This window comes from Electrona antarctica (genome assembly GCF_951216825.1).
Source record: "Electrona antarctica genome assembly, chromosome: 10".
Classification (NCBI taxonomy): domain Eukaryota; kingdom Metazoa; phylum Chordata; class Actinopteri; order Myctophiformes; family Myctophidae; genus Electrona; species Electrona antarctica.
The window spans coordinates 13,258,961-13,279,008 of record NC_136791.1 but is presented as its reverse complement, the minus strand read 5'-3'; the positions used below and the strand labels follow the sequence as shown (position 1 = coordinate 13,279,008).

The 20,048-nt window shown below is 43.2% G+C and overlaps 2 protein-coding genes across 2 annotated transcripts in view; one reads left to right on the top strand and one right to left on the bottom strand.

Annotated features, from left to right (window-relative positions):
- The window catches only part of LOC306930710 (isoaspartyl peptidase/L-asparaginase), a gene marked incomplete at its 3' end in the record, with an annotated part of 141,763 nt that overhangs the window by 23,494 nt on the left and 98,221 nt on the right, over positions 1 to 20,048 (bottom strand). The gene's annotated exons all lie outside the window — the stretch shown is intronic.
- Positions 1 to 20,048, top strand: part of khdrbs2 (KH domain containing, RNA binding, signal transduction associated 2) — a gene marked incomplete at both ends in the record, with an annotated part of 102,114 nt that overhangs the window by 5,676 nt on the left and 76,390 nt on the right. Inside the window, one exon of the mRNA XM_079512827.1 lies at positions 17,718 to 17,854. Coding sequence (XP_079368953.1) covers positions 17,718 to 17,854 — 137 coding nt within the window. The remainder of the gene's footprint in view (positions 1 to 17,717; positions 17,855 to 20,048) is intronic.

Sequence of the window (20,048 nt, the reverse complement as noted above, 5' to 3'; positions counted from 1 at the left end):
AAATCGTGGGATAAAAAGAAAAAGAAAAAAAAAGAAAGGGGATGTTAGGGTTCACGTGGTTACGGACGGTACAATATGAAGTTTAGAGTGTAAAGGCTGCTCAACTGTTGTAGAAAATACACTATTACGTTGAAAACATTACATTTTGGCGTAGTAATACCTTCAGATAGAAAGATTTGTTTTTTCATAAGGGAAATCCAGCAAGACAGCACAGCAAATAAAATAATACATCACAAGCACAGCACATTATGCACATCGAAGAGATGCACAATCGTGCACAATTTAGTGGAACAGCATCCAGTTTTATGTATTCAAAGCTATTTATCACCAAGCACAAAGATATGTTCACCAGCCACAACATGCATATATTAGTTCATGAATATGGAATAGATGTCATATTGTACTATTATACAGTAGCATTTCTCAAACGATGTGTCTCAGTATATTTATAGTCATTAGAACAAAGCCTGTTCTTTGAGAACAGAATAGCTTAAAATCTCACCCACAGAGGCAGTAGCACTTCTTAAAACAAACTTACAGTAAGTGAATTGTAGAGAATAACATTTCTATTCCACTAATTAAGAAAGCATTTACCACTAATTCCAAACATTACGACAAAATGACAAAATGTATACATTAAAGGTGAAGGTGTCTGTCAAAAGGTGGTTCGAAATGTTGAATGTCTCCAGGAGGTGAATTTCCAAGCTTATAACGGCCAAAGCAACAAAGCATGGACCAAGTTTGTGGTGTTAAAGCCAATACTTGTCCACAAAGTGGACCAGGCTAGCCCTGGCTGTTTGGAGCTCTCCTACAAGTGTAACCACCTGGATTAAGCCCACATGGAGGCGAAACAAAACATCTACAGCACAGCAGGGCTGGACTGGCCACCGGGCATACCGGGCATTTTCCCGGTGGGCCGCGACCGTAGGGGGGCGCCATGATAAAAAAAAAAAAAAAAAAAAAAACTTTTTTTTTTTGACAGGCAGGCAGGCCAATAGGCGGCAGGCCACCAGGAAAGGTCCGGGCGTGCTGCCATTCTGGGGTAGCGCCCCCCCCTGACCCCCCCCCGGCGGTGCAGTGCAGGGGGGGGGCCACATAATATTATGTTGCCTATCTGCGCGCTGGTTGTGGTGGGCCGGTCTGGGCCAAATTCACGCGAAAATGCCCGGGCCGAATTTTTGTCCCAGTCCAGCCCTGCAGCACAGTCAAAGGACAATCCATGCTAGAGAGACCAGGGCCTCTGGAGAATATAGAACTCTGAAAACTGATTGTGAAAGTCGAATCACTGTGGAGAGCCTATATGGTTAGAGAGCTGTGGTGTTATCAACCGAGTCCAAGAAACGAGCTAGATGTCAGTTAAGGGACATTTATTCACAGTTGGGTTTTATGTGTGGGCGGCGGTGGCTCAGGGGTAGAGTGGCTGGATGCTAACCGCAAGGTTTCCTGTTCGAACCCGGGCTCCCCCAGAGTTAGTGTCGAAGTGTCCTTGAGCAAGACACTGAACCCCAAATTGCTCCTGATGTGCTGGTTGGTGCCTTGCATGGTTTCCGCCGCCATCGGTGTATGAATGTGTGTGTGAATGGGTGAATTGATGCACAATCTCTGTAAAGCGCCTTGGATAAAGGTGCTATATAAATGCACCATTTAATACCCGACAATTATTTACCATACAGTAGGTCGCCTGGGGTGAATATACAGTGACTACATTGTGAGCTTTCAGATTGGCGATTTTCGGGTAAGATATTTGGTGTTGAGGGAAAAAAGGAGGGGGCCGCCCTATACCCCTGGGGGATTTCAGTCAACTAAGTACAGTGTAGAGTTTAAGTGGTTAGGTGCAATTCAAATGTGCATACTAAACACATTATGGACATCCGTATTCCACCACTCAGGAATCTACATTTACATCATTGAAACTATTGTTGTTGACATTGTTGAGTACAAGGTTACCAGTTGTTAAAGATAAGTAGACCTGGCCTGTTTAGCAAAGATATAGTGTCGCAGTCCCGCCCCCTTTCATGACGACCCCAGGCCCAGGAAATAATTCCCAATGCATTTTCCTCATGGACATTTCAAAAAGTATTTATTTAAAGACCTTATAAGCGTCGTACAAAGCCAACTAAGTTGTGACAAATCATGACAACAAACACAATATTTTGGACCAAACAAATAATTACAAAGAAGAAAAACAACAAAAAAGTGTTGTTTTTTCTTCTTTCTAATTATTTGTTCGGCCCAAAACATTGTGTTTATTGTCATGATTTGTTACAACTCGAGTTGGCTTTGTCTGCAGCGTAAACGTCTTTAAATAAATACTTTTTGAAAAGTCTATGAGGAAAATGAACAGGGAATTATTTTCCCGGTCTCTCGAGGGGGCGGGACTGAGACGCTCTATACCTTTGTATCTGACTCTGCTTATCCAACACTATATTTAAATACAGTCTGCAATACAATATAATCTGATACATTAGGACACTGAAATGGGAGACCCCTTAATACAGTACATACAGAGAAAACAGATCTTTTTTTGTCCTTTATTTTCCAGCCCCAACCTGAGTAATTTCTCAATATCAGACTAATCAGGCTCACTAAAGCATATACTTTTTATGCACAGCTTTGTGTGTATAGCATGGAATGTGATGATTTTTCATTTCCATGTAAGCTCACCACATTATGATTCATAGATCCATTTTGATCAAGTAATCCACCAATTTACATAGCATTCTTCCATTCAAATCATACACTGAAGAACATAAAGCCAAAAAACTAAATTTGCAAGAAAAATAAAACCAAGGCCAAGGGCAGTAAGAATGAATGTTCTTTTATAAAAAGGCTTCCCTGTACACTACAGGTACAGCATGTCTTGAATGGGGCTTTAAATGAGCTCCTTGACAGGGCATGCAATGCCTAGCTGGGAGCACTGCCACTGACAGGTCACCTTTTGTAATAAGCTTAGTTCTCAGGACAGCTAGTAGACCTCCAGCTGCTTTGTGGCTCATAAGGGATTTACAGATGTGACATATACAGCTTGAAGCATAGATCTGGAAGACCAGCTTAATATGTATCAAACAAATCACTTTCAAGAACCAACCTGGTGTCCCTATGTTGGCTAGCCTGGGTCCACACTAGACCCCGCCCACTCCACTGAGTGGACTGCTTCAGTCAGATCAATGGTCAATGGTGATAGTCTAGTAGGCAGACATGTTGAGTACACCCGGACATGTTGAGGTACACCAACGTTTTATGTTATAAATGTTTAGTATGGGTCCCCAGCATGTAGAAACTGCCGGATGCTAACTTGCATAGGTTGAGCAATTTTCGTAATCGGCATAATATGTGTGCATGAAAACCCCCTAGTTTGACACGTCACATGTTACATAAAGCATGATGACATTTTGAATATTTTGCCTTCTATAGGTTGTTAATGGTATGGTCACAGATTATGCCGATTACGAAAATTGCTCAACATATGCAAGTTAGCATCCGACAGTTTCTACATGCTGGGGACCCATACTAAACATTTATAACATAAAACGTTGGTGTACTCAACATGTCCGGGTTCACAATGGGGCTCTATGGTCTGGCTACTAGACTATGAGGGCCGAATAGCAGCCAGAACTCTACATGCAAGGGCTCTGTGTATAGCGACACGGCCTCCAGGATATAGCAAATCTACAAGATCACAACGGATTGCATCGTGACACATTGTGAGCTTGTTGATCATCTATTTTCGCTGCGATGCACCAACACACAACAAAGTATAAAATAGGCTCATAAGGGCATAAGTTGTTAAAACTAATAGCAGTCTGTCTAAAATGGAGGCAAATTGGTCCTTAATCCTCCTTTCTCCTCATTGAGTTAGAATTCTTGCAGCTGCATTTTGACTGCACTGATGTGGACAGAAGTACAATAGTCTAAACACAAAGTAACATATATGAATAATTCAAGGTGTTAAAGATCCTTGAAATCTGGACATTTCTCATTTGGAACAAGCAAGAATCATTTTACCTGATCATCAAAACAAGGTTGTGTTCTGCATCTATATATTTCTTTATAATGTATGCCTATTCGTGTCCAAGAAGAAAGATCTACTTACAAGGTCAGTAAGCCCTTACACGTCCTTGCCCTTACACGTCCAAATTTGTTAACTTACAGTAGAGTTAAACTCTCCTGAATTTGCTGTGTATAGCTACTGTACACATAATAAAGGGATCAATATTACAAGATAAAACAGCTTGCCCCAGTGCCCCACCATGAATCAGCCCAATAATGGAACATCAGAATGAGGCTTATTATAATGATAAAGATTTCTGTGTTTGATGGCTATGGAAATAATGCTTTCACCACACCTTGAATCCTTGACCTGGAGTGGTGCTACAGTGTAGACGCAACCGAACAGCCTGCAGAAGGAAATCTACACTCAGTATCTTTTGGCAGGACAGCAAGCCTTATCTCAAGGTGCATTCTGCACAGTGTATTCAGTAGTCCTATATAGCTACACAGATCCATAGAAAGCATATGCGCACGCACGCACGCACGCACACGCACACGCACACGCACACACACACGCACACGCACACGCGCACACACACACACACACACACACACACACACACCTGAGTCACCCACTGGCAAAGCAACGACTAGCCTTGTGTTTCTATTTCTTCAATTTCTACTTGATTTGAATAATGCCAGCAGAGCACAACTGTGACCAGCCAGTGGGGAACTGAACGTACTCACATTTTTAACTTAAGTAAAAGTATCAATACTGCAATGTAGAAATACTCTGTAACAAGTAAAACTCTGGGATTCAAAATGTATTTGAGTAAAAGTACGAAAGTATTGGTATCAAAATGTAGTTAAAGTACCAAAAGTAGAAAGTACTCATGCAGAATGTCCCATTTTATACGTTTTTAAATCATAAAATCTTTGGAAAATAGCAGATCTACAAGTGCATTGTATCGTGACTGTCAGCTTGTCGATCTGCTATTTTCAGCGAAAGATTGCCCCACGATACGGATGCTGGGTTTTAACACGGGAACCCCTTTTGGTGTTTCAAGCACTACTTTAGCTATTGAAAAAAAGCAGATCTACAAGCTCATAGCGCGGCTACGAGCTTGTAGATCTGCTATTTTTGAAATATCGCGAAATGTGGCACACATCTTTGAATATATATTCGTTCTGGTTATTGTCGAGGCGGCACAGTTTTGATTCCTAAACTTTCAAAAAGAAAACAGAGGTGTCCTTGGTTGCTGGGGACTGTCTGTGCAGGGGTTATTATTACAGGGGTTATTATTAGTCATCGAGGAGAGGTAAGCAACTGGTATTATTTTCCTTCAGCTGTGTCTCATCTCTAAGAGTGATGCCCTAGTTAATGGCTTCTTTTAACAGTTGCATTACTATAGATTTTACAGTATACATTATTTAACAGTGGAAAATGTGGAAGATGCATTTCCCCCATTGTGAATTAGAACAATCCATTAGTTACTATACAATACAGTACATAGTAGGAAACCTGTAGTGCCGCTAAAGGCTAAAGTATCTTAAAGGAGAATTCCGGACTAGGTGTTTTCTTATTTCATCTGATGTTGTCATATCCCAGAACAAGTGGTACGGGTGAAGATTTTCACAACTCCATCCAGAGTCCACTGCAGCTCCGAGCGTGAGCGGTGGGGTTTTGCGATAAATTGCTTATTGCGACTGTAGGTCGCATTTACTATGAAAACCTGCATCTCCCGTCCATCAGTTATAGTTAGTCACCCCACGCCTCCATATATGGTCACGCCTCGTGACCTCACACCTCCATATGGTCACGCCTCGTGACATCACACCTCCATATATGGTCAGGCCTCGTGACATCACGCCTCCATATAGTCACGCCTCGTGACATCACACCTCCATATATGGTCAGGCCTCGTGACATCACGCCTCCATATATGGTCAGGCCTCGGGACATCACGCCTCCATATAGTCACGCCTTGTGACATCACACCTCCATATATGGTCAGGCATCGTGACATCACGCCTCGTGACACGTCACACCACCATATGGCCATCTCCATATAAGATCACGACATTGACCTCATCTAACCCTGGATAACCATACATGGAGAAGACTGGATCATCACTAGATGACCAAAAATGTTATTATCACATTTAGAACATCATGTTGGTATTTCAGGCACTGCCCTCACATGGTTCCAATCGTATCTCTCAGAGAGAACATTCTCTGTTCACTTAGTATCACCTGTGGCCCCCTTTCTTGTGGAGTGCCCCAAGGCTCGATACCGGGTCCAATTGTATTCCTCCTTTATATGTCACCCTATAGGATCAATACTGGCGAAGCACAACATGGCCTTTCATTGCTTTGCTGACGATGTTCAAATTTACTTTCCACTCAAAACCAACTCCAATAATCCATTCCAGTCAATTCTCAACTACCTACATGCCAACGTTCTCACCCTCACTGAAAATAAAACTGAAATCAACGGACCGCTAGCGGAGTGTTATGAGCGCATACAGTTCATAAAGTACACAATAAATACACAGTTGATAATAGTAATTCATTGATATTAAAATAGGCGTCGAAAGGCGATCTCGGCGCCCGGGGCCGTTGGAAAACATGCGCCAAATCGGCTATTTTCAAATGGCCGAAATGTATATAGGGCTGAGATGTAATGGAGTAGAAGTAAAGGTATTGAAAATTGGAAATGCTCAAGTAAAGAACAAAAACAGGTACAGCACTTGAGTAAATGTACTTAGTTACTTTACACAACTGCATCTTGTCAACTTGTATCAATAAATGTAGCAGCTGCCTACTACCTGCACATAGTAAAACATGCATTTTACAGCTCAACTTTACTCTCTCTCCGACTCTCCGTCTCCCATCTCTCTCTCTCTCTCTCTCTCTCTCTCTCTCTCTCTCTCTCTCTCTCTCGCACGCACGCACGCACGCACGCACGCACGCATGCACTATTGTATCCATTAGCCTCTGTGTCTTGTGTAAACCCCACTGTGCTGACATCTGCCACCAACAGTTGAAGTTGCAGTACATTTCCATTCTTGCTGGGAAATGTATGCCAAGTAAAACATGATTATAACTCACACGTGCTTTGCACGCCTTCCAATTTGTAGGCCTAATTAACCGCATTTCTCAAGTCAGCATCATTGCATTTATAATCTTAGCAGAATCCTGTGGTGGCATTAATCTTTGGAGTTTAAGGTGGAATTGAAAACTTAGAAGAAGAATATATTTATTTCACGAAAAACACTCCTTGGCCTAAATGCCATAGCCAAATGAGCTGACCTTGTTTTTAGCCAAGGAGAGTTTTTCGTGCAAAACTAATGCTTGGAATGGATTCAGAATCATGAAAAACCCCTAGTTTGACATGTCACATGCTACATGCATGATGACATTTTGAAAATGTTGCCTTATATTGGTTGTCTATGGTGTGGTATACAAAAATGGCCATAACATTTTTTCGCAATGTTTCCGGCAGAGCAGGCCTCTCATTCTGTGGACCTTAATGGCCAAATTAATAGAAACTAGAAAAAGTGCCCTTCTGGGCACAGGTCTCCACCAGGAGGATAGGACTGTGTGAGATGTTTGGCAAAATGTTTAGTAGTAATATAAACATGTTTGCCTTGTATGGCAATTGGATGATTTGAGGCATTTTGTTCCAATCAACCTGTTTTGCAAAAATCAACCTGTTGGTGGCGCTATAACAGGCCAATGTGAAAAGGGTGGGATATATTCCTCAGCCTAGTAAGAAAATGTGTGAAAGATTTCACGTAAATTGCATGCTGTGTTCATGATTTGAGGCTTTTGTTCAAAACGGGGCAATCTTGCAAACTGTGAAAGCCAATTATAGCCAATTAGGGTGGAATATGAAATATCGGACAGATCCGACTTGAGCACATGACCATAGAGATACTGTGTAACGATTTGTGAGATTTTTGGACAGAATCTGGAGGAGTAATATCCAAAAATGTGTTTGACAAAAGTCGGCCTCCTGGTGGCGCTATAAAAGGCAGATGCGGGAAATGCAGGTCAAAGGTTTGTCCTTGGCCTCTAGGGAGTGTGCATGCAACGTTTCACGCAGATCGGTGCAGTTTTAGGTAACAAATGTGAAAAGCTGCCTCATGGTGGCGCTATAACAGGCCGTTCTGGAAAATGCGGGGCAGAGGTTCATCGTTGGCATCTAGGGAGTGTGTGTGCAAAGTTTGGCATCGACGGGTTAACGGTGCCGGAGATTAGTTGGTAACGGACGGACGGAAGGACACACGGACGGACACACACACACACGGACGGAGTGCAAAACATACTCTCTCACCATGCCTTCGGCCTGGTGGAGACAAAAATACAAATAAAAAGTACGGCATGACATCACAGGTCCCGACTCCTGTCCAATTTTGGGTGAATGGCTCCCCGGCTACAGGAAATCGGGAGAGAGATGGGGAATGACACGTAGCAAAGGTTTCGGGGTTCGAACCCGTGGCACGCTGTGTCAGGCTATATCCTAGTTGCCCGGACCGCTACGCCAGCGACCCGGGCAGATATTTTAGTTTTTTTCGCATTCCTGAGCCAATAATTTGATCAACAGCGGAGTCTCCGGATTGAGACTCCATTGAGTCTCCTACTGACCAGCCACTCAGTCATCGAATCATTGACTTAAGAATGTGATAAAAACAAAAATAAACTCCATGAATTCAAGGCTTCATATGGTATTTTTTTGGGTACAACACATACTGTATAAGGTGTTATTCATATTATCATAAGGCCATAAAGATCGACACAACCCACAACTTGAATGGAAGTGTGTTTAGTATGACTTTGTGGTATAGTATCAGAGCCAGAGGAGTCTGTGGTTTTGCATGAAAATGAGCTTTATTTTCATTGCAGTACATCCAGAAGTGGACCAGAACATGTAGCCAGTGTACTGTGAAATCACCTGGGGAGACTCGCGGTATCGCGGTGCCCCCCAATTGCTCTTGGTAATGTCTGTCTGGGGATAATACGTCATTCCCACATCTCTTTTATCTAGAGACTTGGTTTTGTATTCACACATATATATCAACAATAAGCTGTCCCAAATTTCCTATGCTACATATCTTGCACAAAACAGAATAAAAAATAATAATACTGTATATCATTGTCAGGTGTAAACCTTGTATGTCCGAATCAGTTACTCCTCAGGAAATGAAAAAAAAAATAATAATAATACAAATCCAATAGATCTAATGTAGTTATTCATTTGAGTCACTGGCTGGCCATTGGTACTCAAACTACTTAACATAAAAATAACATAAAAATAACACAAATAGCAATTCTACAAGCTCACGTGTCACATCGCATGGCAAGCTTGTAGATCTGCTATTCTTTCTACTTTTGTCTGTTTGTTGTACTACAGTAGTACAACAAAGTAGGGCATTCATTAACAAAAAATGAAATTTGGAGATACGAGGTTTCATTTTTTTAAATTATTATTTAGAGTAGCCAATAATTTTTACAGGCTTTTTCTCCCCAGTTTAGTAGTTATGCCAATTGATTGCTCCCCATACACATTTTCTGTGTTCATTCTTATAATTTTTATCCCAGAGGAAGTGTAGCGCGGGGCGCTACACTTCCTCTGCCAACCTGGGGGGGCAGCGGACTGACCTCATGCCTCCTTCCATGCATGAGGAGTCCAAGCTGCTTCTTTTCACCTGACAGGGGGGAGTTTCCATGACCGGACGTAGCGCGTGGAAGGAACACGTTATTTCGACCAGTTCCTTTCCCCTCCATCAGGAGCCCCGGCTGGCCAGGGGGAGGTAGTTTAGTGACCAGGATTACTGCATGTTTTTGTGAGGGTACCTACCCTACCCCACATTTTCTGTGTTGTCACTGCTGTTGTATCCTACTGGCTCACCTGCCAGTGAGGAGGAGCCCCCACCGGGAGTACGTAGAGCTATCATCCTACTCCTCCCAAACACTGCTGTGTCCCAAGTGCCGTCCCAGCTCATAGGAATATAATGCAATGACTAAAATGAGCCTCCCCACCCGGCTTCCCTTCCCTGAACACATGCCAATTGTGTTTGCATAGATAGACGGTCGACACCACTGTGGACTCGACACACACAACCTCCGTGGGGGTGTGCAGGGACCCGAGCACACACGATACAAGGTTTCTGCCTGACAGCGTCGATACAATCATTTCAAAGGCGTGTTCGTGTTCCGTGAGCTTTTTCCCACTCTTTTGGGACTTTATGAAAACAAACATTGCCATATTGCACATCAGAATGTACACCAGCAGCAGGGCTCAGGGAATAAAAGGTAGGACAGGTCATCAAAACAGTTACCAGGAAGCAATCTTGTGTATAACTAAGAGCCAGTGTTTCTATTCTGATTTATTTTTTTGTTCAACTCCAACAGTCTTTTACAACCATAGAGTTGCAGGCTGGATTTAAAAATATACCAGCACACACAAAGTTTAATGCATTTGGCACAATCCCAATTGGCTTCTTAATAGCATATGTTGGACTGCAATGGCACCATCAAGCAGTCTTCAAATATAATAATGCAACTCTGACTTGCCTCAGTGAACAGCTTTCAATGCAGTTTCTAGCTTTGACTTTGGATAGGCAAATTCTCGTTAGTTCGCGCACATGCACGCACGTGCACGCACACACACAGTCGCACACGTACAAAAACACACTGCATGCGCAGCGCACACGTCCAGAGAGACATTTTAAAGGTTCATTTCCTTGGAGCGTCCTCTATTTTCAGATTAGTTTAGCCACTAGTCTTTTGGGAGAAGCGGTGAGAAAAAGGAGAATGTGTTACACAAGTGAAACAACAGAACAGAAGAACAGAAGTGAAACAATTAGGGCTGTTGGGTTTGTAGTTGATGATTGTCGTCCAAATAATTGTGATGAATGGTTTCACTGTGATTTTGGCATTGAATTTTGGAACATATTCCCTATCTGGCTTTGTAGCCTAAACAAGAAATGCACTGCAGCGCAGATATGATAAATAACTTAATACACAAACTAAAGCTTATTATACTGTACAAAGACAATGACTGACAATGGCCCGGTTTCCCAAAGGACACATGGTGTAAGAGGTATGGTGTAGCACATGCTCAGATGCCATCTAGGCCGCACACAGAAGCCTGTGAACATAGACATTCCGTGCATAGGTGTGCCATTCGTAGTTTTGAAAGTTCACGTGTGCTGTTGATGTCGGAAGTGGTGGAAGTCAACATGTGAAAGCAGCAGTGGATCCAGCGAACTTGATGGGGAAATTAGATGGGGACATTTTTATTCACTAGTAAATTAAGTATTAATTCATAATTTGTGAAATGGGAAAAAGGGCTTCGTTAAGACCTCCATAATATTATGGTCAATGCCTGTGTGAAAAGGGGAGCGACTGGTCCAGGCAGTGAGGAGTTACGTATGACAGTGTTTCTGACACACATTCAGACATCCGTGCTAACGGTAGGCGGTTAAGAAAACATCTCCATTTGGCCACCCCGAGTCCCTGACAGATAAGCATTCCATTGTGAGCATGCTGTTCAGTGGGTCACGCAGCCACACTGGGTGCTCGCAGGGCTGTAAACTGTCGTTGTCAGTGTCCAGGCTTTCAGCATGGATGTAGCCCATGTGTATGGCACGGCGAAGGAGGTGGTTGAGGAGGGGGCGGACACTGGACAGTGTGGTCTCGAAACAGCGCGTGTGTTCACGTTAACATGCCCCCGTCCAACTGTCAGAGCTGGCTTTCAGGTGCCTGTGCCACGCAACCCCCGCGTTGGCCGCGATGCTTCCCCAAAGAAGTTATGTCGACTGACGCAAGAGTTGTTTTCCCTGTGTGGGTCTGATGCCTGCCTGGGGGCGGTGTGAAAAAGGGGAGGTGCATTAGAGAATGCAAGGGGAATGTTGCGCGGAAAACTATGTCCTAGTATTAATCTGTGTTCGCCCCAACATGCATTTCACTGGTGACACTGGTGACACGTGATTTGCGGGGAGATGAGTTGTTTTTGACGCAAATTAATTTAATTAAGATGAATGTTAGAATGTTTGGCGTGTGTAATGCGGGACAGATTGAGGTTGGAGGACAGGGATGCGCGGCGTTAGGTTCCGTAAGGCTGTCCGTGGCGTTGTGAGGAGGCTCACAAAGCGAGCAGCTGTCTTTCTCTATGCTAAGGAAGTATTCTGAAAGACAGCGACCGAGCGAAATAGACAGTGGCCGAGCGACCGCTAAATTAATAGATAGATATATATTTTTTATTTTTTTATTTTTATGTATATAATATAAGAGTAAAGAGAGCCTAGCTGTCCAGCAGTCCTACCATACCAGGCCTCGATCAGGCCTGAGGCCTGAGACCTACCATTGCATGGCACATCTATGCACGGAATGTCTATGTTCACAGGCTTCTGTGTGTGGCCTAGATGGCATCTGAGCATGTGCTACACCATACCTCTTACACCATGTGTCCTTTGGGAAACCGGGCCAATGACTGCTACCAATAATCAAAATAAGTAATTTACTATGGCTAAAAAAGCCCATATAGTACTTCATTTTATACTTTCAAAGACTTTCAGAAATAGCTAAAATAGCTACAGTAGAATTCCCAAAGTGTGTCGCATTATGGTGCATTGTGAGCATGTAGATCTGCTTTTTGGTTAATGTTTGAAAAAATTACTATTTATCTATTTTCCCCAAAAAGAAAGTGGTAAAAATCAGTGTCAGTGTTACCAGATGTACTAAAATTATATTTTGTACAATAATGTTACGTTCTGTACCATCAATAATTCCAAAAATGCCCAAATGTACATTGATTTCGCCATATTAAAAAAAGTGTGTGAATTCACTAAATTCCCTGGCTGCTGCTTTGGGATCCGGTTTGGCTTTTCAAAATAAGACAGTGAATCTGTAAATCTGTACCGGTTTCAGGCTTTTATTTGTGTAAGGTCCAGGAAGTTGCCTACTTCCATGCAGCATATGTGAAGCGTTTTTGTCACATAAGAGTCTCAAACAGTCATTATTTTCACTAAATAGGCCTACTACTATAACACCTGTTATTTCTCTTTTTTGGCCGTTGTACAATAGTTTTCATTCAAATACGATACTTATAAGCCTGCGGTACGATCATTTAACATTTCCCATCTGGCAACACTGGTGAGTGTGCACGAGGATGACATACAGTATGTTCATTTCATTGAGGTCGTTTTGATACAGATGATGTCGTTCAACAGCACATAACCATATATGTTTTAAGCAGAACTCTCCCAGGCAGTGCAATCGTTTGTTTCTCCCTCTACTTTCCAGGCACCCAATTGCCCCGTGATTAATAATAGAGAAGTGAGGCATCAGACAAAAGCTCACGTACAGTACGACCCCAATCCACCTCGACAGCAGTCATGAAAGACTGCAATGAATAAATGTCTGAACACAGTTTGGAAATTGAGAGATCGTTAAGCTAGATTTATGGACACGCAGAAAGTCGTACATCATGGAGACGGAGACCTCACCTGGATCACTCCATTTGGGTGCATAATTAAAAAATACAGTGATTGGATTAATTTAGCCTGACGGATTAATTATGCAATACCTCCACACAGGACACTACGCATATTGATCATTAGCCAAATTGTGAGGATCTCAACACCGTCGCTCCCGACGTTACTAACCAGTGGCTCCCGACATGCATGGCAGGTTACAATTAACCTGTGGCAGGTTAAAACTTCCTGTGAGGTTAGGTTTAGAGTTGGGTTTTGGGTAGGGTCATGACGGACTCATGACTGTAGGACTGTTAGTACGTCGGACTAAACACATGCACCCGTCAAGATCAATGGAGCCACACATACGCACATGAAACCCATATCTGAATTTAACGTATACAGTACTTAGAAACAATCTATATTCAGTGGTGGAAAGTAACTAAGTACATTAACTGTCTTAAGTACTGTACTTAAGTACAACTTTGAGGTAGCATTTGTCACGTTCTGGTGGGGTGAGGACCCACAAGCAGGACAGCCAGGCAGGTGGTGATCAAACCCATGGTTGGTTGTTTTAATAAAGGTGAACAGAGATAGATAACACAAACTCAAACTAACATGATGAACTGACACCAAACAATGACTCGACAAGGACTGACTGGGGAACAAGACTAATATACACATGAGGGCTGATTACACATGAGAAACACCTGGGGGAGACAACATAGAACCAAAACAACTTTACTAGAACATAACAGAAATACAACATCTAGATGGGCAAAGTCTGTGACCGTGACAGTACCTCCCTTCTAGGGACGGCTCCCGACAACCCACAATGTCCAATGGGGAGAGGGACACTAGAGGAACATGGAGGACCAGAACTGGAAGTCTGTACTGAAAGTGAGTTCAGGACCGGTTGACCCCGGCGGCGAGGCAGGGAAAAGGAGCGTTCTTCCACTGCCGAACAGGAACGCCGACGGGGCATAGACAGAGTCCAAACGGCAGGGAAAGGGGCTGGAACCCCCCAGAGCTTTCTTCCACTGCCACAGAGAGACGGGAACCGAAGGACAGGGAAAGGGGCTGAAACCCCCCGGAGCATTCCTCCACTGCCAACGGGTTGAATGTAGATGTAGAGACACTGGGGCCGAAGCAAAGCTGGACAGTCAGCACTCCCACAACCAGGACTTCAGCGAAGTGCAATCAGAGCTAGCACAACCAGGACTTCGAGGAGAGGTACCAGAAGATCCCCGACCAGGACATCACAATCTACCAGCCGGTGCTCCAGTAACAATCTCTCCAACAGTCAAACCAGCTGCCACATCACATGAATTGCACCTCCAACAGTCAACTAGCCAGAGCTTCATTTATGTCCAACACCTCAAGGCCTCACCTGCAGGTGTAGACAGGCTCAGGTAAGGGTGCTGTCTGCTGGGTTCATTCTGGTCGAGTCATTCTGTCACATTCTGGTGAGGTGAGGACCCAAAAGCAGGACAGCCAGGCAGGTGGTGATCAAACCCATGGTTGGGTGTTTTAATACAGGTGAACAGAGACAGATAACTCAAACTAACATGATGAACTGACACCAACCAATGACTAGACAAGGACTGACTGGGGAACAAGACTAATATACACATGAGGGCTGATTACACATGAGAAACACCTGGGAAAGACAACATAGAACCAAAACAACTAGAACAAGAACATAGAAATACCTAGATATATCTAGATATCTAGATAAGCAAAACATGGAATCAAAACAAGTAGAACATAACAGAAATACAACATCTAGATGGGCAAAGTCTGTGACCGTGACAAGTATCACTTCCAATTGGTTATACTTTTGCTCCACTACATCTCAGAGGCAAATTGTACTTTTTACTCCACTACAATTATTAGAACACTTTGGTTACTAGTTACTTTGTAGATTTTTGATTGTTATAAAACACACTAACCACTATATATTTCGTCCATTTGGAAATAGCAGATGGCTATAAGATTTATTTTTATATATATTTTGAACTTGCAACATGGGGCATTCTGCTAAATGAGTACTTTTACTTGTGTTACTTTAAGTATTTTTTTATGCCAATACTTTTTTTACGTTTACACAAGTACATTTTGAATTCCGGACTTTTACTTTTAACAGAGTATTTCTGCAGTATTGATACTTGATACTTAATTAAGTGGAAATTAAGAGTACTTTTTCCACCACTGTCTATGTTCGATTTCAGCCAATCTATGATGCACTACTTAAAGTACATCTTCAGACTAAAGAGAGGATCTTGCCGACAGAGAGACATGACTCTCTGCTAAACTGTGGTCACATCTATTGTTGTTTGGTTCAGCCACTGCAGTCCAGCTTTATAATTATTCATCCTGTTGAGTATTAATTAGCTGCCGACAGAAGGACAGGTCCTCAGGTGATAGCCACCTACTTAAATTAGAGCTTGGTAGAAGAGCATTCTCTTATCAGGCTTGTCAAAGGTGCAATAAACTCCCTGACACTACAAGGGTAATGGATTCTTTTTCATTATCTTGCACGTTAATTATGTGACACAAAATAGAACTACACTATGTATGATTGCGAATGAAGTGAGATAAAATAAAATAAAGCTAGAAAAGTGAGCACACGTCACCGCCAGGCCAGGTTGCCTTCCCAGGACCCGCAAACTTTGGAAGTCATAGCCACTGCATGGGAATTAGCCAGGCTAACTGGGAATGGGATCTAAGACGTATACGTCTTGATTACATGGCCACAGAGTGTGAGTTTTGAACAAAATCTGTAGAAGTAGCCTATAGCAAAAAGTGTGTTTTGAAGAAAACAGCGGAAAATGTAATGTGGCAGAAATGGCCGGGTCCCACTGAGGATCCAAGGAATTGGAAGCCAGTTGTAGCCAATCAGAATGAAATATGAACATGACCATAGAAATAGTGTATACTATTCTAAGAGGTTCTTCTCTGGCCTAGTGGGAGTGTGCGTGCAAAGTTCAGTGCCAGACAGAGATTAGCTGCTCACAGACTGATAATAATAATAATAATAATAATGGATTTTACACACACTTACGCACTTTACATTCCAAGGAATCTCAAAGTGCTACAGAAAATAAAAGCAGAAGAAACAACACACCATTAAAAACATCTAATAAAACAGGAACATTTAAAACATAAGGAACATTTAAAACAAAAGGGCAAGGCTATAAAAATGCTTTAGTAAAAAGGAAAGTTTTTAGTCCTCTCTTAAAAATGTCAACCGACTGTGGGGCTCTCAGGTGGGCGGGGAGAGCGTTCCACAGTTCGGGGGCGACCGAGCAGAAGGCCCGGTCACCCATGGTGCGAAGGTTTGTTTTTGAGGGTTTGAGGAGGTTGGTGTTTGAGGAGCGGAGGGAGCGGGTAGAGGATTGAACTGTGACAAGTTCCTTGAGGTAGGGGGGGGCATTGCCGTGGATGCACTGGTGGGTTAGCAGGGAAATCTTATATTCAGTCCGGAATGAGATGGGGAGCCAGTGGAGTGAGCGGAGGATGGGTGTGATGTGCTCGTATTTACGCACTCTCATCAGGATCCTAGCAGCGCTGTTCTGAATGTATTGGAGCCTTTGAAGGCTCTTGCTAGGGATCCTGATGAGAAGTGCGTTGCAGTAGTCCAACCTGGAGGAGACAAAGGCGTGGACCAACTTTTCAGCATCAGGTAGAGAGAGGGTGGGACGGAGTTTGGCTATGTTTTTTAGATGGAAGAAGGATGTTTTGCAGAGGTGTTTGATGTGGGCCTCGTAGTTGAGGTGGGGGTCCATTTTAACACCCAGGTTTGTGACAACTGATGAAAGTGGAATGTCCTGGCCAGAGAAGGTGATGCTTGTTATGGGGGATGATTGAACCTGGTGTGGGGTGCCGATGAGAATGGCTTCTGTTTTGGAGCTGTTTAGTTGCAGGAAGTTATGTTTCATCCACGCCTGACTGACTGACACACGCGGATGGACGAACAGGGGCAAAAAAACATCTTATTGAATATAGGTTGAACATGTGGTAAATTACATTTGCGTAGTTTCAAATCTAGGTGAAGCTGATGACGATATTGAATAGTTAAATGTCTAGGAGAAAATAACTTCTGTTTGTGCTGATGCAGACTGTTATAGGGAAAATACTGAGGCACTCTGTCATCAGGTGAAACAAATATTTATGTCTAATACATACTGCATGCGTTTGCTCTTATTTCTTATCTTTTCTTCTGCTTTTTTTTTTTACTCCAGAAATAGAAAAGTATGAGTCCAACGAATCAAGAAAAGATGATGACGACTTGAAGAACAAGAAATATCTAGACATCATCAGTAATAAAAATATCAAGCTCTCCGAAAGAGTTCTTATTCCAGCCCTACAGTATCCAAAGGTAAGAAACACTTCTCCAACACACACACACACACACACACACACACACACACACACACACACACACACACACACACACACACACACACACACACACACACACACACACACACACACACACACACACACACACACACACACACACTCTCTCTCTACACAAGTTGTGAGCTTGTTTATTTGCTATCTTCAAAAAAAATAATAATAATAATCGTTCTTCAATAGGCCTATCTCACAGCCCGCTTTCCACGCCCACTTCCGGTAAATAGTGGTGTCATTTAACATTAGCATTTTCTAATGTAAAACTATGACAGACCAATATTATTATGAAGCAAACAAGATGGTAAATCAGCTCGAACAGATAGAACAAACCTTACCTTGAGAAAACAAAAGTTGTAGACTTCTTAAATTACCTCTGTTAACATGTAGCGTCTATGGAGTGACGTCACGCTATCACCACTAACCCCGAAAGGGGGCGTATTAAGGGGGCGGGAAAATTCTGTGAGATAGGCTTATTGTAATCAAGACAAACGTTATAAATAAGTTGGATATTGATTTGAAGCCCCCAGCCCTATAGGAAATGCATATGTATTATTGCCAAGGCTTTCATGTGGGTCTGGGAACTTCATCTGGCCAGTCTATATGTATATGTCGTCAGTCATGTACCAGTCTGTGACTGGTACATCCAAAAAAAAACATTCAGAGGTTGGAGGAAATATGAATAAAGACAATTTGGTTAAATGCGAAAGCTATATAGGTGGTGGAAATCGCCGCCCCCTGGAAGCCCAAATGATGGCCCTGCCTTGGCTTGTACATACTGTACACAGACCAGCGTGATGGGGCAACATTCCCGCCGTGGGCAGGCAGTGGAAAAGAGGCTTTAGACTAAAGGTCTTTTCAGACAGGGAGCGACTGACGCGGCTAGTCGTCTTCTGTCGTATGTCCTTAGACCTTCAACTCCAGCAAGCCAGTCCAGTGTGTCATTGTCTAGGTCAATTAACCCATGATCACCATTCGGTGGCCGGTACATGGGGCAGCTGGTCAGCACGTGTTCCACAGTCTGTAATGGATCCCCACATTCGCAGTGGGCACTGTCTGTGAGACCCCACTTCTGCATTGCTGCACCAAAACATCCGACACCCGTCCTCAGGCGGTTGAGGGTTGTCCACTCCTTGCGGGGGAGGTGCTGACCAGGAACCTCTGTGGGACCAGGGATCCTCGAGACGTGTGCGCTGTGGTGTCTCCATGACGACCTTGTGGAGGAGATGGGCTTCGCTCAACTGTGCCTTCTCGCCTGACCTCTGCTGGGGCGATTCCAGCAAGGACTGGCAGTTGGTTGGTTGGTTGGTTGGTTGGAGTGACTCGTAGGAATCCGGAGACAGTCCATAGGGCACTGTTAAGGGCAGCATCCAGCTTTTGGACATGAGGGCTACGGCTCCAGACTGGGGAACAGTACTTGCCTAGTCATTCATTTTCAATGAGAGGCATGTGTTTTAAACGAGCTGAGAAGTTGAGGCAAACGCATTTTCACAGGCGTGGTCCCGTGAAATTGTCGTGCGTGTGCTTGTTTCATGCACATGCCCGCGGGCGACTAGACCTGGATTGTGGTGAGCTTTTTTGTCCGCTACGCGTCCCACCCACGCCCCTCAAGAGCAGACCTGAGGAGCAGACCTGTCGTTGATCCAGGCAACAACGCCTGCGTAACTCACTCCCCGTCTGAAAGGACCTTAATACAGATTCAACTAACAATGCAGCATCTCATTCTATTGTACTGTTGCTGTGTCTTATCTTTCTCTGTTTCACAAGCTCATTTTCTGGGGTCAAAGAGCATGAAAGGAAAATATCAGCGTTGCTGGTAAAAAAATAAATAATAATCTCCGCTATTTCAGCCAAAAGCGTTTTCTTCCGAAAATAATAAGTGAATAATATCTTCAGAGCACTGCTACTACAAATATAAAATACTGGATCCCACGCTTGCGAGGCGAGGTTTTCCCATCGACTCCTGGCAACAATGTTTCTCCCCAGTAATGTCAAAGATATCGATATCGTTTCTATGGAAACACCCATTTTAGTCTGGCAGTCATCAGTGGGATGGAATTAGTGCTGGAACGTTCTCAAATAATCTTAGCTTCTTTGGGTAGAAATATCTTTGGAAGAAAACTAACAAAGTTTGAAACCCTATACTGCATATTTGGTAA